The 15,379-nt window shown below is 41.6% G+C and overlaps 1 protein-coding gene across 3 annotated transcripts; it reads right to left on the reverse strand.

Annotated features, from left to right (window-relative positions):
• Positions 1-1,161: 1,161 nt before the first annotated feature.
• Positions 1,162-12,392, reverse strand: LOC142949504 (secernin-2-like). Of its 3 annotated transcripts, none has more exons than XM_076091186.1 (9): positions 12,285-12,392; positions 11,419-11,581; positions 10,054-10,235; positions 9,326-9,525; positions 8,051-8,266; positions 7,738-7,903; positions 5,703-5,883; positions 2,028-2,184; positions 1,162-1,529 (listed from the first exon to the last, which is right to left on the reverse strand). In XM_076091186.1, the coding sequence occupies exons 2-8, from the start codon at positions 11,578-11,580 to the stop codon at positions 2,032-2,034; spliced, it is 1,260 nt and encodes a 419-aa protein (XP_075947301.1). In that variant the 5' UTR covers position 11,581; positions 12,285-12,392; the 3' UTR covers positions 1,162-1,529; positions 2,028-2,031. The 3 variants fall into 3 exon arrangements, with proteins under 3 accessions (XP_075947301.1, XP_075947300.1, XP_075947302.1); XM_076091185.1 differs by lacking the exon at positions 12,285-12,392 and adding an exon at positions 11,674-12,029; XM_076091187.1 differs by lacking the exon at positions 12,285-12,392 and having other exon boundaries at positions 11,372-11,502.
• Between the last annotated feature and the right edge of the window lie 2,987 nt (positions 12,393-15,379).

The following is a 15,379-nucleotide window of genomic DNA, read 5'->3' on the forward strand; positions in this document are numbered from 1 at the left end:
TCGTCCTGGTGTAACTGTTACATGGAAGCTAAGGTGCAGGGAGCAGCTGTTGGTTAGCAATCATCAAAACAGCGTTGGCTAACGTTAGCATCCTGGCGTTAAATTACCTTTTCCGTTGGACGACCCCACTTTCTTTAAGGGGATGGACAGATGAAAATGCTGAAACTAGGCTCGGCAATATGACAAAGGCTTGACAACAACAAATAGTTTAGCACTTGGCTAACATTTGTCGCCAAGTTGGTGTACCTCGCTCACCACCAAGCCGTCATGTTACCCTCCTAGACAGTCACAGAGATTTAAATTGCCGCCACCTCCTGGAAGGAGTGTGAACAACCGAACATAATGCTTCGTCTTCTTCTTCCTTGGGTTCATCCATTGGCGACTGGTAAACTAGCTTATAGGCGCATTAGCGCCACCTATTGGACTGGAGTGTCAAACAGCCGATAGGCTGAAAACAACCTAATGCTACAGGGGAAATCCACCCAAAAATCCCCCTGCAAGTTAAATAAAGAAAAGCAAATTAGCCACTATGGCTGCTGTCATATAGCTCCAGGGTTTTTCACCGTTTATGGTTCAAGAAAGGTGTTACATTTTACAATTTAAACAGAGCTGCACATTATTAGTGAAGTAATGCGTAACTGTCTATCGGCCTGTTTGTATTTATAGAAGACACTTTGACATGTCACATTAGGAAAAGCACAAGTGTAAATCATAAAATCAATAATGGCCAAATGCCTTTTAGCAGTTTTAGGTTCGGGTCCATAAAGGAACAGGGTGTAGCACTTAGGGGGACTATTATACTGCCATGGCTTGAATGGGACACTTGAATACAATACATGAAGCAGTTGGACAAATCAAAAATAAAAACCCACTTTATATCACTTTGCAATTAATGTCAGGGAGGTAGTAGTGACATAAATCCCCCAAATAATGCATACTCCACTTCTCTTTCAAGCAAGGCAGAGTAATGATAAAAATAAATAGGATGGAGACAGAAGTTGAATTCTTAATATTAATGCTGTGTATTGCTGTCAAAAGCGCTGTTTGAGTCTGGACAGAGGGCTGAGACAGAGAAAATGTAAAGGAGACGTACTCCAGCATTACCAATACCAACAGCCGTACAAATACAGTGGCCAGGAAGCTCACAACAGACACAGAACAGACTATCCACATTCTTTATTAGATATTTCCCTACAGGTAGCCATCAAATGACAACCCATTCATTTGCAACAACAACAAAAATGTTAAACAAATGCCACGCTGCATTTGTGCAACTTCACACAGCTCTACATAGATGTGTAGTCTACATCATTATACTCACGAATAAAGGTGCACTCTTTGCTCCATGGTTGATACAGATGATACATTTGCTCCAATCAGAGCAGTTTCGACATTTAGTCTGTGTTAATCATGGACGTGTGTTGTGTGAGTGAGGCAGAGCCCAATCTGATGAGGAACACAGGGTTTTCAACAGACCGGGGGCCTTCTCCTGCAACTCTGCTAGCGTTAGGGATGTCCACCTGAGGGCGCTGTAAAACACAACAGTTGAACACAGCACACAGGTTAAGCACTTAATGAGCTTTGCTGGGAACACAGTCACATTTCCACACAGGGCTACTTCTATTTCTGCACGCAAAAATGGCAAAGGTGTTAAAGCAGCAGAAATTATCTTAAAAATCATCATCTAATTGTGTTTGATTCAGATATTATCTAGTGTGTTCTTAAGTCATGCAAGGACCCTACATAAGTTAACACAACACATGGAAATTACTGACTTTAGCTCAACTCTTCCTACTTTTATACAATTTTTTACTGGTTTATGTCCAGACCCAATGTATTCTTTAATCCATATTGCTACTGAAAGTCTATTCTATCATAGTCATGGATATTTATCACTATATTACAGTAATCGTCTCTTCAGGGTTTGAGTTTCTCCGCTCCCAAGTTGCAGTCTAAAGTTTTCCCTTCACAACAGGAACACATTCATGCACGGTACAACATCACATACAGCTCCTGAAGCCTCCCACCTCCTCATTGGTAGAACTTTATTTCTGTGTCCACGGAATCAAAAAACAAGTCCCCCAGTTCTTCTCCTGATATCTCTCCACTCAGTATGGCTGAAATCTCACTCAGACACTGCGACTCCAGTTCCCTCAGAATCTCAAAGACAGCTGAACCCTCGTCCTGACACACAGAGAGGAAAAGACAGAGAGATGTCAAAATAACCGTAAGAACTGGGTCAAATAGTATTTGCATAGTGTATGTTTTAACATGCTTAAGCAATGGAGTCATTGAACTGAATCCTAAACTATGGACAAGTCCTTGTATTTAATATCACGTACATTTACGAGAATCCAGATCTCACTCTTAGCCTTTTGAAAGTCCTGAGTGAAATTCAACCAGGCGTCTGTGGTGGGAGATGCAGACTAAATGACAGTAGTTGAGCACCAGCTATCATACACCTCCATTTACTCGACAGGCTAATCTGGGTGTCTACATACTCTTGTTGCTCACCCACACAGCAGGCAACAGTCGTGTTTCAATTCCACACTCCATACTGATGATGTACAAAATGTATAGACTAATTGCCTGAGTATACTGTTCCGCAGTAAGTTTGCAAAAATAAAATCTATCCACTTAACTACTTTGTACAAAATATAAAATGATGAAATCCATGCACCAAAATACATCAAGCAAACGTTGAAATGCCACAGCCAATCAAACTTCACTAACTTTACAAAATTACAGACGCCCTGAGAGGCAAGTGAGAAAAATAAGTCTGATCTAAATAGACTTATCTCCTGTCTATGACTCAAGAACAGGTAAAAAAAAGGTTACTTTTCTTTCATCTGGGTAAGCAGATGAAAATAAATACATTTGACAGGTGAAAAAAGTGTTGGTTGTTGTAATACTCACACTAATATTACGTGTTTGCAAGTTATGTAACATTACTGTCATATCTTTCTATTCGCTAGAAATGTATTTGCTCTTAGGGAAAACATGAATGTGTTTAGTCCTATTTATAATGTGGAGTAGAGGTGCACTTTGGCCTCTTGTCGTTGAAATTAGTATTAAAACAACAAACACTTTACAGAAAATGATCCTGACAAACAAAGAAAAATCTAACCGGCAGCTTTTTTCCCCATCTATTCACACATTCATTTTTTTAAGGAACAGAAAAATTATCTTGGCAAGCACTTTTGTTCACCTTCTCTCCTAAACACAGGAGAGAAACATATTTATATTATTTTTTTGGATTGATTTTTCAGACTACTGTTTGCAAGGTTAATAATGAACTTTTATACTAACTTGTAAGCCAACATGTACTTAAAGGAACAGTGTGTAGCACTTAGAGGGATCTATTTGCAGAAATGGTATGTTTTCTTTAGTGTATAATCATCTGAAAATAAGAATTGTTGATTGAGCCGTTTTATCTACAGTGGGTACGGAAAGTATTCAGACCCCTTTACATTTTTCACTCTTTGTTTCATTGCAGCCATTTGCTAAAATCAAAAAAGTTCATTTTATTTCTCATTAATGTACACTCAGCACCCCATCTTGACAGAAAAAAACAGAAATGTAGAAATTTTTGCAAATTTATTAAAAAAGAAAAACTGAAATATCACATGGTCATAAGTATTCAGACCCTTTGCTGTGACACTCATATTTAACTCACATGCTGTCCATTTCTTCTGATCCTCCTTGAGATGGTTCTACTCCTTCATTGGAGTCCAGCTGTGTTTAATTAAACTGATTGGACTTGATTAGGAAAGGCACACACCTGTCTATATAAGACCTTACAGCTCACAGTGCATGTCAGAGCAAATGAGAATCATGAGGTCGAAGGAACTGCCCAAGGAGCTCAGAGACAGAATTGTGGCAAGGCACAGATCTGGCCAAGGTTACAAAAGAATTTCTGCAGCACTCAAGGTTCCTAAGAGCACAGCGGCCTCCATAATCCTTAAATGGAAGAAGTTTGGGACGACCAGAACTCTTCCTAGACCTGGCCGTCCAGCCAAACTGAGCAATCGTGGAAGAAGAGCCTTGGTGAGAGAGGTAAAGAAGAACCCAAAGATCACTGTGGCTGAGCTCCAGAGATGCAGTAGGGAGATGGGAGAAAGTTCCACAAAGTCAACTATCACTGCAGCCCTCCACCAGTCGGGGCTTTATGGCAGAGTGGCCCGACGGAAGCCTCTCCTCAGTGCAAGACATATGAAAGCCTGCATAGAGTTTGCCAAAAAACACACGAAGGACTCCCAGACTATGAGAAATAAGATTCTCTGGTCTGATGAGACCAAGATTGAACTTTTTGGCGTTAATTCTAAGCGGTATGTGTGGAGAAAACCAGGCACTGCTCATCACCTGCCCAATACAATCCCAACAGTGAAACATGGTGGTGGCAGCATCATGCTATGGGGGTGTTTTTCAGCTGCAGGGACAGGACGACTGGTTGCAATTGAAGGAAAGATGAATGCGGCCAAGTACAGAGATATCCTGGAAGAAAACCTCTTCCAGAGTGCTCTGGACCTCAGACTGGGCCGAAGGTTCACCTTCCAACAAGACAATGACCCTAAGCACACAGCTAAAATAACAAAGGAGTGGCTTCGGAACAACTCTGTGACCATTCTTGACTGGCCCAGCCAGAGCCCTGACCTAAACCCAATTGAGCATCTCTGGAGAGACCTGAAAATGGCTGTCCACCAACGTTCACCATCCAACCTGACGGAACTGGAGAGGATCTGCAAGGAAGAATGGCAGAGGATCCCCAAATCCAGGTGTGAAAAACTTGTTGCATCATTCCCAAGAAGACTCATGGCTGTACTAGCTCAAAAGGGTGCTTCTACTCAATACTGAGCAAAGGGTCTGAATACCTATGACCATGTGATATTTCAGTTTTTCTTTTTTAATAAATTTGCAAAAGTTTCTACATTTCTGTTTTTTTCTGTCAAGATGGGGTGCTGAGTGTACATTAATGAGAAATAAAATGAACTTTTTTGATTTTAGCAAATGGCTGCAATGAAACAAAGAGTGAAAAATTTAAAGGGGTCTGAATACTTTCCGTACCCACTGTACATACGAAGCCGCCCGTCATTTTTCTACAGTTGCCCAGTAGAGACAAACCAAACACTGACTCACGTCGCCCACTGTAGATCTCCTACACACTTGGCACACGGGAGAAGTTTCAGTTGGTGGCAATCTGCAACCTCACTGTTGGATGCCACCAAACAGTGCACCTGTAATTTTTACACTTTTCAGTGTGAATGCCCAACATACTCAAAAAAACATTGCTTTAAGCAAGTATGTAGTATCGCTGGTTAAAACATATGATAGTCAGCTGAATGGCTTTAATGGAAATTGTCACTTTGTTTTGAAGTACGAATACCTCCCGTGAGGTCATGAGGTAGTCGTGATTGAAACCCTGCTCTTTGGTTTTGAATATGTACTTGTAGTGTGTTAATGTTTAGTCTACACTCTGTCTTGTGTGCACTAACTGTGAGGTCCTGTTGTGTTTTGCTCTGCTCTGGGAGTGTCAGTGTGTCAGTGTGCGACTCGCCTGTAATTTATCACCAACAACTGACCAACTTCCACTCTTAATATAATTGATTCTGCTTTGAATGTATTTTTGAAATGAAAATGAGCTTCCAACTTTGCCAGGATCTGCACATCACAATCATTGACCTAGGTCATCCATCAGTGCCCACCGGGTTAGTCTCCATGGTGCTGAGCGCCACCTGGTGGGCCTTGTACAGGTCATGTCTTCGGTCCACCTGGCTCTGAAAGCGAGGCTGCTTCCTGACAGGGTCGTCTGGGCCAAACTGTGGGGAGACCACCCTCAGCACAGGGGTAGAAAAGTCCGAGAAGATAAAAGGCTTGAATACAGACCTACCAGGGTAAGAGTAGGGACAGGGAAGAGAAAAAGACAGATACAGAAACTCCGTTCGACCCAAAGTGGAGACAGAATGCAGGAAAAGCTACAGATGGGGAGGGAAAGAATATAAGCATTGAAACACCTTCTCAATGTCTGTTTAAAATTGAAATGACATTTCAATGACAGGAAATTTAAACTTAATTTAAAGCTTCAACTGATCAATCAGCATATAAGCCACTTTTAGTTTTGTTTTTTCTTAGCCTTTCACTGTCTTTTCTATGTACCTATTGCTGCTTATGCTAACAGCTTTGTTTCTGATGCCATAAAGTTAAAACATATTACTTCCATTTTTCCCCAGACAGAACCCACCACACACCAGGAATACACCCACAATTTAGAATATATAACAATGTGGCAGGTGGCCCCAAGTGAAAAAAAGGGATGTTTTTTTCTAAATAGTGAAGTTTGCAGATATAGTGCTACCTGCAGGAAGAACACAGTTTGCACGTGGTTCAGGCAGGTGGAGTGATGTGGATGTCATGTTGGCGTGGAGGGAAGACAAGAGTGCAGGAACAAATTGGTAGGCTTAAGGCTGTTTTCTTTGTGCAGTGTTTAATCCTGTTGAATGTTTGGTGTTAATTGTTTTCATGTATTTCAGACCCGCCTTCCCTGCTGGGTTGAAGGCGATTGGTAGTCGGTAGGAAAGTAGACCGACGTTTCAGGTTTTCTTAAGTTCAGTCATGTAATATTTAACATCTAATCTGTATGTCATGTATTATTATGAAGCGTTTTTTAAGATTGTTAATATTTGTTTCTCTGCAGAGCATCAGTGGTCCATTAGCTGCTCTTGCTGTGAGACTTTATTTGTTGTTTGCTTGTTGTTTTTTGGGAGGGTTCTTTTGAGTGAGCCAATAGTGGGCGAAAAGATATGGATTTTGCCATTGGGGCAAAATAGTTTTCTTTTTGTTTGTTTTGTTTAACTAACTTTACTCAGGTCAAATCCCAGTCAGGCAGTCAGGGTGTGTTTCAGGTTTGACGTGATTGTTAATTGCTTCCAGTGAAAATAATCATGCCTGTAAACTTTGGAATGTGTTAACTCACTAAGTAGACGTTTTGATTACAATGTGCACTGGCGTGCTATTTGAAGCCAGTCCTTGCCCTGTTAGTGAAAGCTGGAAAGTCAACTGCGAGAAGGTTAAGGTGAGTGGATATAAACCTCCGTAATAAAAACATTCTACTTTTGTCATTCCTTATAATGACATGCAGTGGGTGTAACAATAGAAATGTCAACATTTAGAACATGTTTGTTTCCTTTTGTTGGGAGTGCCTGATGTGAAACAGCTGTGTCTAAACAGCCACTGAGGCACCGTGAAACACATTTTGTAACATTTAAAAGATATACATAACATTGGAACAAAGCTTTGAAAAAGATATTGTAGCTAGGTCAATCAGTTGCGTTGAGCTTATCATTATTTTTGGCCAGATGTAAACATAAAATAATACGTTATTCATATATTTTACCCTTTTGTTTCCCTGATTTTTGAGAATTTCTAAAGAACAGCACACAGAACAGCGCACACGCAAATACAATATGAATCAGTGCTAAAACCTTTCAACAAGAGTTGAATTTGCTACAGTTTGTGATAAAGAGGTTTCCCTATATTATAAAAGTGTTGCATAAGACACAAGTTATTTAGAACAGCACATTTAAAAGCTGTCATGTGAAGGGATTACTACAGTATTGTGTTTCCAGTAGGTGGCTATAAAGTGTGACAGAATAGACTAATTATAATTTAATTCCTGAATATGTTGTGATATACATGGTTTATTATAGTCTTAACAGATGTTTCTAATCTAGTTAGACATACCGGGAGGGGTCTGGGGTGGCAGTGAAGAAGTGGATGCAGGGCATGCTGGTGTCTCTGGGCAGGACAGATACCATGCTGCCTGTGGTGCAGAAACCTCCAGAATCCATGCAGATACCACTGGGCTTGTCCCTCAGAATGGACATCATCACCGCTGCCGTCACTGAGCCTGAGACCAGAGACAATGCAGGAGAGACACAGAAACTGTAACTAATCACTACTGTCTATACCTATCACTGAATGCTGCATGGACAGTAATGTTGAAAGGGGGGTGTCCACAAGCATTCTGGGAAATGTAGGACTTGACCACCCTCACCGTCATGTTGCTGGAGTAGCTCTGTGCCTCCCTTATAGCGCTGTTTTGCCAGCTCCATCCTGGCAGGCGGATTCTCAGGGCTGAACACCCGAGCAAAGTTGAACTCCCCCTCACCGTCCCACCAGCCTTGAGCCTGGGCCACGCCCCGCAGCTCTGGGTGCTCTGCGGTGACCTCAGTCCCGATGGTCAGCTGGTTGGAGATGTTCTTCACACCCTCTGAGAAGAGAGAGTGGCTGTTAGCATGTAAAGACGCAAGTCTCCTACTTATGAGTGCAATGTGTTTGAAATGGCTGAGTGACCATCCGAGCACCCCATGCATAATTTTTGTCTGGTTTAGTCTTTGTCCTGAAAATGCTTTCAGCCATGCTAGTGGTGCGGCTGTAGGAATGAGAGAGGCGGTCTGCTGGTTGTTCCACAACTGAGGTCCGGACTGAAAAATCTCAACTACTGGATGCATTGCCGTGACTGATTTTGGTGATTTGTGACTACAGAAAATCTTTAATTTGTCTTTGGTTTATTGCCACAGCCTGATCAGTAATTTCGTAATGGAGATGGGCACTGTAGTTTTTGCAAATGTTACTCAAACAAGATTAAATAGTGCATTTACTTTAACTATTTTCAACCCTGGATAATACATATTTGAGGCTCCAGTGACTCTGGACTTGTTTAGATGGGTTACAAATGTCACCCCATTTTGCTAATGCAAAACAAGCCTTTGATCTAATCATTGATCTGTCTCAGTCAGTGTTTCAGCTGTTGGTTGTACAGTATACTGTGTACTCTGTATTCTGAGTGCTTTGTAGCTGCATATTGTAATTCACATTTATATATTGTAACTTGTTTCTTGTTGCTTTTGTCTACTGCACAAGTGGTACCTATTGCGTTTTATGTCCGTTGCTATTCCTGAGGTTTCACTCTGTGAATAGCTAAAAGATGTCACGTGCTGTAAAATCTTGCATGCTACAGCATCCAATCAAGTTGCAGGAGAGAACCATGAAGAACTAACATTATGTTACTGAGTGGCAGTTGGTAAAAAATAATTCCAAAACGTGTGGGTCGAAAATTACAGATGGAGACGCAAATGGCATTACATTTGGTTGTAGAACACATTATGACTTCTTTAGGACTCAAAACTTAAAGTTTAGGACTTAACTTGGGATTTTGGGGGAAAGACTTGAAACGTACTTGTGACTTGCAAAAGAATAACCTGGCCCCACGTCTGCTATACATGTACCCTTCACACTGCACCCTAGATTTGTAACCCTCCATGCTTACTTGTGACCTTCTGCGCCACCCACAGCCTCCCAGCAGTTTCCAGGACCCAGGCCTCATTGCGGTCCACCAGGAGGAAGGTGTTGTGGTAGCTGAAGGGCACAGGGTCCTCCTTGCACTGCCCCCCCTGGCCATGCTGCTCCAGGAGGCTGGTGATCACTGTCAGCGCCGACCAGGCACTGTCACCACGCTCCAACCCCAGTCTGATGATCACAAGTCATGCAGGATTACTTCAAAGAATAAAGTCTGTCTCTACAGGGCATTAGTTATGTAGTTATAAATGTTATTCTTTCATTTTCAAGCATGTATCTACTTTGATCTATGTATTTATTGTGTCTTTTTAACGAACAGTGAAGACCAGTTGAGCTTGAAGGCAATGCTTACACGCTCTTCTGCCATGTATTTTAGAGGCAATGATACTGCTATTTTTATATACAGAGATGAATAGATAAGCGATACTGTGCTATACAGTATTTACTACACCTGTCATAACATGCTCACGACAATCTACACACCCTTCCGATCAAAGCCTAAAAGGATTAAGTTAATACTTCTACTGAATATACAAAATCCAAACTGTATTTAATTAGGATGCGGTCAATGGTTGCTTCCAGCCAGCTCTGAAGATTTTTGTATTCATTTTTTTATTGCTGAGATTGGGTAAGCTTTTTTTTAATCCAAAATGATTTGTTTTTAAGCAATACAGTATCAAAAAGGTTTTCTGTGCTCACCTGACAAAGTCCATGCCCAGCAGAGCCTCTCCGGGGACGACGGGCTCTCGGGTCCAGATAGCCTCATTCCCAATGCAGACTCCCTGGTCATTGGCTCCCATTTCAGCGCCCCACATCCAGGCAGGTTTGCTGAGGACGACGGCGCGGGTCTGCTCCACTTGAGGGATCTGGATGTATGTGCACTGCAGACAAAAAAAAATGGAGACTGAGAAAAAAAGAATGCTGTTGTTTAAATGAAGGTCCCTTTCTGCACAAACAATTTCAGTGAAATATGTACCTTATATGCAAAGCGGACACAGATGTATTGGACAAACACTTTCACATCAGTGACACTCAAAGGTCAAAATGACTTTCTATTGCTGTACATAAATGAATCTTATCAGCTCCAGCTTCACACATCTCTATGCAGCAATACCATCAGGTATATGGCCTTTCTACGATATATTAAGGCATCCATTAGTCCCATTCAGAATGAAAAGACAGGGAGACAAAGGTTCCTGGTATTACGAAGTTTGAAGTCAGATTGCATTTTAAGAACAGATATTGGTGAATTTGTGCATGAATTTGCATCACAACTGGTTTGCAAATTTAAACCATTCCCGTGATTAGAATATTTTTTTATTGACTAGAGCAAAAACTGTTATTTGTCTTTTGTCTTTATTATTTTCTATTTTAATTTAATTTAGTTTACAGAACATAATAACCTTTACCTCCACTGTATTTAGGCTGAGGCAGAAATCTCAGAGACAGATATGTCAAAACCTGGACAATTAAAACCCAAACTGCAGGACTAGATACCATTATATCAACTCTGAAATTATTAGTACCAGTGCATTCAAAGATGAAAGTGTTGGGATTTTCCCCTTTTTTTTACTCAACAGAAAAGCCAAAAGAGCTGTTGGAGAAAAACCAGAAGTCAATTAACACATCTGGACAGAACATGTTCCTATATATCATTGCACCAACATCGGTACCATGTCTGATCTGACAGTGTATCAGTCAGTATTTCTTACACTAACAGTGCAACACCAGGGAGAGGTGGAAAGGAGAAAGCATTTAATCAGTGGGTTAAAACCTTTAGTTCCTTTCCCGTAAACATGAACAGGAATGAATGTTTCTCCATCAAGTCTCTTGTATAATATTGTACCATGTTCAGACAGGGTTATTGGGAATAGCAATGTAATATGAGCAAATATATGCTTTGAATCTTTATTAATTAATTGTCTGCAATACACCAGACTGTGGACGTATGCAGTATATCTGCAAACGTGTGTATTTCTTTCAATGATTCATGAGGCCTGTTGTCAGTCAGTTGTACCAGCATCAGATGTGGTGTGGGACTGCAGGAGTCCAGGACTGCTTTACCTCCAGCATGGAGCCTGGAGGGTGAGATTCTGCAGGGTAGTGGGCCACCTCTTGCACCTCATCCCGGGGACGGTCTGCGTTCTTCCCAAAAATAACATGGTCATCGCGAGAGCCAGGAGGTAAAGAAACAAAACAATCACATGACATGGGAACCTCTGCCATCCTGCAATAAAGAAACAATACAAAAATACCCCCGTTAGACGTCCGGGTGGCTCTTGGGGGAGAGTTTAAAGTGGTGACATATAAAATACGCACCGATTCAGCCAAGTAACTGTTGACACAATCGGACTTCGAACTAATCATACGAGTCTGACAGCGCGTTTGACATTCAACCCAAGTGAGACTACACCCTGTTGACCATAATGTGCATGTGTGGAGTCGAGAGGAAAAGTCTCCCTCCATTCCCCACCCAGCTTTTAGCAGAAAGTCAGATTCCGCTGGTGCACTGCCCATCCCTTTCACACAGGGATTAGTCGCAGCCTTGTGCACAGCACTTTATTGACTGTAATCTTCACAAATCCGACCGCCACGTTGGTCTATTGTAGCTCTCGTCGCGCATTTGCGACAATGAATCGCATACAATCCGGAAATAATGTCGCCAAAAAGTGCGCCGATCGTGGATGAAGCTAATTTGGGAGGAGGAGTTAAAAACTCGGGTTTGTGATCAGTGTTTAATACAGATAAGGCCTGAATGAGCAAAGTGCCCACACCGACCGTCACTCCCCGTCTTTCTCCGGAGCAGCGACGCGCCTGTAGCTTCGTGTCATTCCGCCTTTTTTATGGGGGTTTAGTACAACCGTGAAGTTCTGGGCTATGAGTCTGTGAACTAGCTCTAGTCTGCGAATGCTGCTATAGAATTCGTTTACCTTTTTTATTCAATGGTGAGAGCGGGCGGCCGGCTGTGAGAAGGCAGGTTGTAGATACAGAGTCACGTGACCGAGCTATCCAACGGTATGTACTTAAAGGTCTCGTCTCGTCTGGCCACAAGCACAGCTCACCGTCTCACACAGGAGTCCAGTCCACACCTGTGAACGGCTCCCTGACTCGTGATGTAGTTTGTCAGGGCTGCAAACCCCCAGCCAATACTATCCACTCCAGCTCATGGGGAGCCCTCCATGATGCAAGTTTTTATAACCCAGTGTTACTACCAAGAAGTTTTCACGTTCAATTTTTATATGCAAATGAAATAGTAAGAAGATAAATATTGCAAAATATTGTTTCATATAATCATAGCATTAGTTCATGTATGTGTGACTCAAGAGGATGAGCTGAACCTAGCATTCACATTTTCACAAGAAACACTACCAGAGCTGGAAATGTGTACGGCTCTCTCTAGAGTCAGTGTTTGGTTTGTCTGTTCTGGGCTACTGTAGAAACATGGTTTCAGGCGATTATACACCAATGAAAACATAGTTATGAATATTATGTTCCATTTCTGTTAATAAATCTCCCTAAATCCTACACACGGTTGCATTAGTAGATTATAATCCTTTATTCCGATTGAATAAAAAGCTAACTAAAAAGACAAAGCATGTGGTCTATAAAGACAGGACTTTTCATAACCTGGCAACCAAAATGTTGTTCACATTAATGGCTTTTAAGTGATCAACAAAGTATTAGTAAAACATGTTTGCTATTGTTCATAAAATAGAAATACTCAAGTAAAGTACCTCAAAAATTGTTGCAGGCAGGTGGACCAAAAGAAGAGAGCAATGGAAATGTAAATAAAGGTCCTCACACTGTTGCTGCCTTAAGTGCAATTGATTATCCAAAAGTGACGTTTCAAGCTTATGCTTTTCTTCAGACTTAGAGAAATTCGGCATATCAGCCAAAGAGCGTCATAACAACAGCCTTGACAACGACATATTGAGTAATCAAATCAGTGTTGAATTCAGAAGTGTGGTGCATTACTTATAAATGAGTGGGACAGAACAAGATAAACATTTATGTAAGCTCTGAAAACAATAAGTATATTATTACTATTTTAATTTGTGACAATCCTGGACAAACCATGACGTCTGGTCACCGTAAACTAGATAGTACAGTAAATATAGTGGAGTATTTAGCTGCTAAAGCGCTACCATTTCCCTCAGGAGTTGGTGGAGACCAAAACAGAGCTAAAAAGCAGGTGGGTAACTATTGGACAGGGGACAAAAACACAACACAAGGCTCTTGTTGCTTTTCTGGATGTGTAAATAGGCAACTGTTTGCTAACAAGTTTGTCTTATCAACTGTATTGATCTCTTACTGTAAGAGATTATATATTCATTTTGTGTTTACAGCTTGTTGAGCTGCCCCCAAGTAGCCAACAATTGCTAAATAATCTTTACGTTAACTGTTCCTAACCGCCAGCTAAAGCTAGCTGCTGATGCTGTGACAATGACATCCATAGAATAGATGTGTCACTCAGTACTGATTGGTTAGGGCAAAACTTCTTCCCAAACTGAAATAAGCCAACACAAGATGTCTGACTTATGAAGTGAAAGCAAATTCACGATTATTTGGCTAACTTTGTAATCTTGTGTACTGGTCAAATAAATAATATGTATTGTGGTAATTTGGGTCACAGTTCAAAGCGACGGCTGTTCACAACAATTCCATTGATTGAACAGTAAACAGACAACATGGTGTCAAACTAATAACTTCCCCTGTGCTAACAAGAGATGAGACAATAGAGAAAGTCAACGATGTGGTGGCAGTAAGTAATAACTAATAACCTAAACCTGCCCGCCTGCATTGCAGTGACTTACAGCATTATATGTCAACGTCCAAATCAGACTGCTGTCGTGTCAGTAGCTATTGCTCATCAATATTAGGCCCCATTCTTAAAACTGACTCATGGCGTGTCTCTTGTTGATGCAATCAGTTTTATAGCAGTAGAGTAATAACAGCTCACACGCACACCTGAGCGCATATTGAACAAGGAGCACCATCCAATCTGCTCCGAAATGTTTGACTAATGTTTGTGTTTTGAGATCGAGCACCTGGACCTTACTGGCATTCAGTTATGGCCAGATTTGTAGGAGGTGTTGAGTTATTTTTTGAAGCAGCTTGGTGGTGAGTGGTGCTCACTCGTGGCTCACTAGGAATGCTGAAGGCAACAGGACTAAATACTTGAGAGATTTCTGTAAAGACAACCTGTTACCTGAACGGCACTCGGCTTCTTCCACACCCTCTCCGGCCTTTCATCTCCTAGAGCATGCTGACAAGCACCGCACATCCTGTCTGCCCTTGCACACAAACAGTAAAAACACCATGAGAAGTAAACACCCACCTGAGCCAAAGGCAGACACACCCAAAAGAGACCTCGCACACATATACAGTACACACACACACACACACACACACACACACGCTCAAGCACAGAAACAAGCACAGACACAGTGAAACTATAACAGACTAGTGGAGGAAAAAAAGCTTGTAAATACACTAATAAATCAAATCATGTTGTCAACAGACAGTGGTGTTGAGTGATGAACTGATGAAAATGGATATAAAACACAGATTCCTGGGCTTTGCTAGTTCTGTAAAAACATGTATTTTTAACTTCAGTTCGAGTGTGGAGAAGTGGCTGCACCATTAGCAAAAAACTTCTAGACAACAAATCCAGATAATGCATAAAATTAAGGCTGTCTGTGTTTGTCCTTCTTTAAGTGGCTGTTTTCAGTTGCGTGGACAAGAGATCCTGCCTTCATCCCGCTTGATGAACTCACATATCGACACACACACACACACACACACACACACACACACACACACACACACACACACACACTGTGCTAACCCAAAGACCTCTCCTAGAGCCACGCAGGCATTGTGGCCCAGTTTGTAAGCCCTGCCATGTGAAGTGGAGGGCCGGCTGGAGGAAGATGAGGGGTGTTATGGGAAGGAAACAGCTGGTGAGAAGCCCAGAGGATATTAATCTGAGGGGGGAGACAGGATGGCAGGAGAGGCCGTCTAA

Source organism: Anarhichas minor, unplaced genomic scaffold, assembly GCF_050575085.1.
Source record: "Anarhichas minor isolate MPS153535 unplaced genomic scaffold, ASM5057508v1 ptg000014l, whole genome shotgun sequence".
Taxonomy (NCBI): Eukaryota; Metazoa; Chordata; class Actinopteri; order Perciformes; family Anarhichadidae; genus Anarhichas; species Anarhichas minor.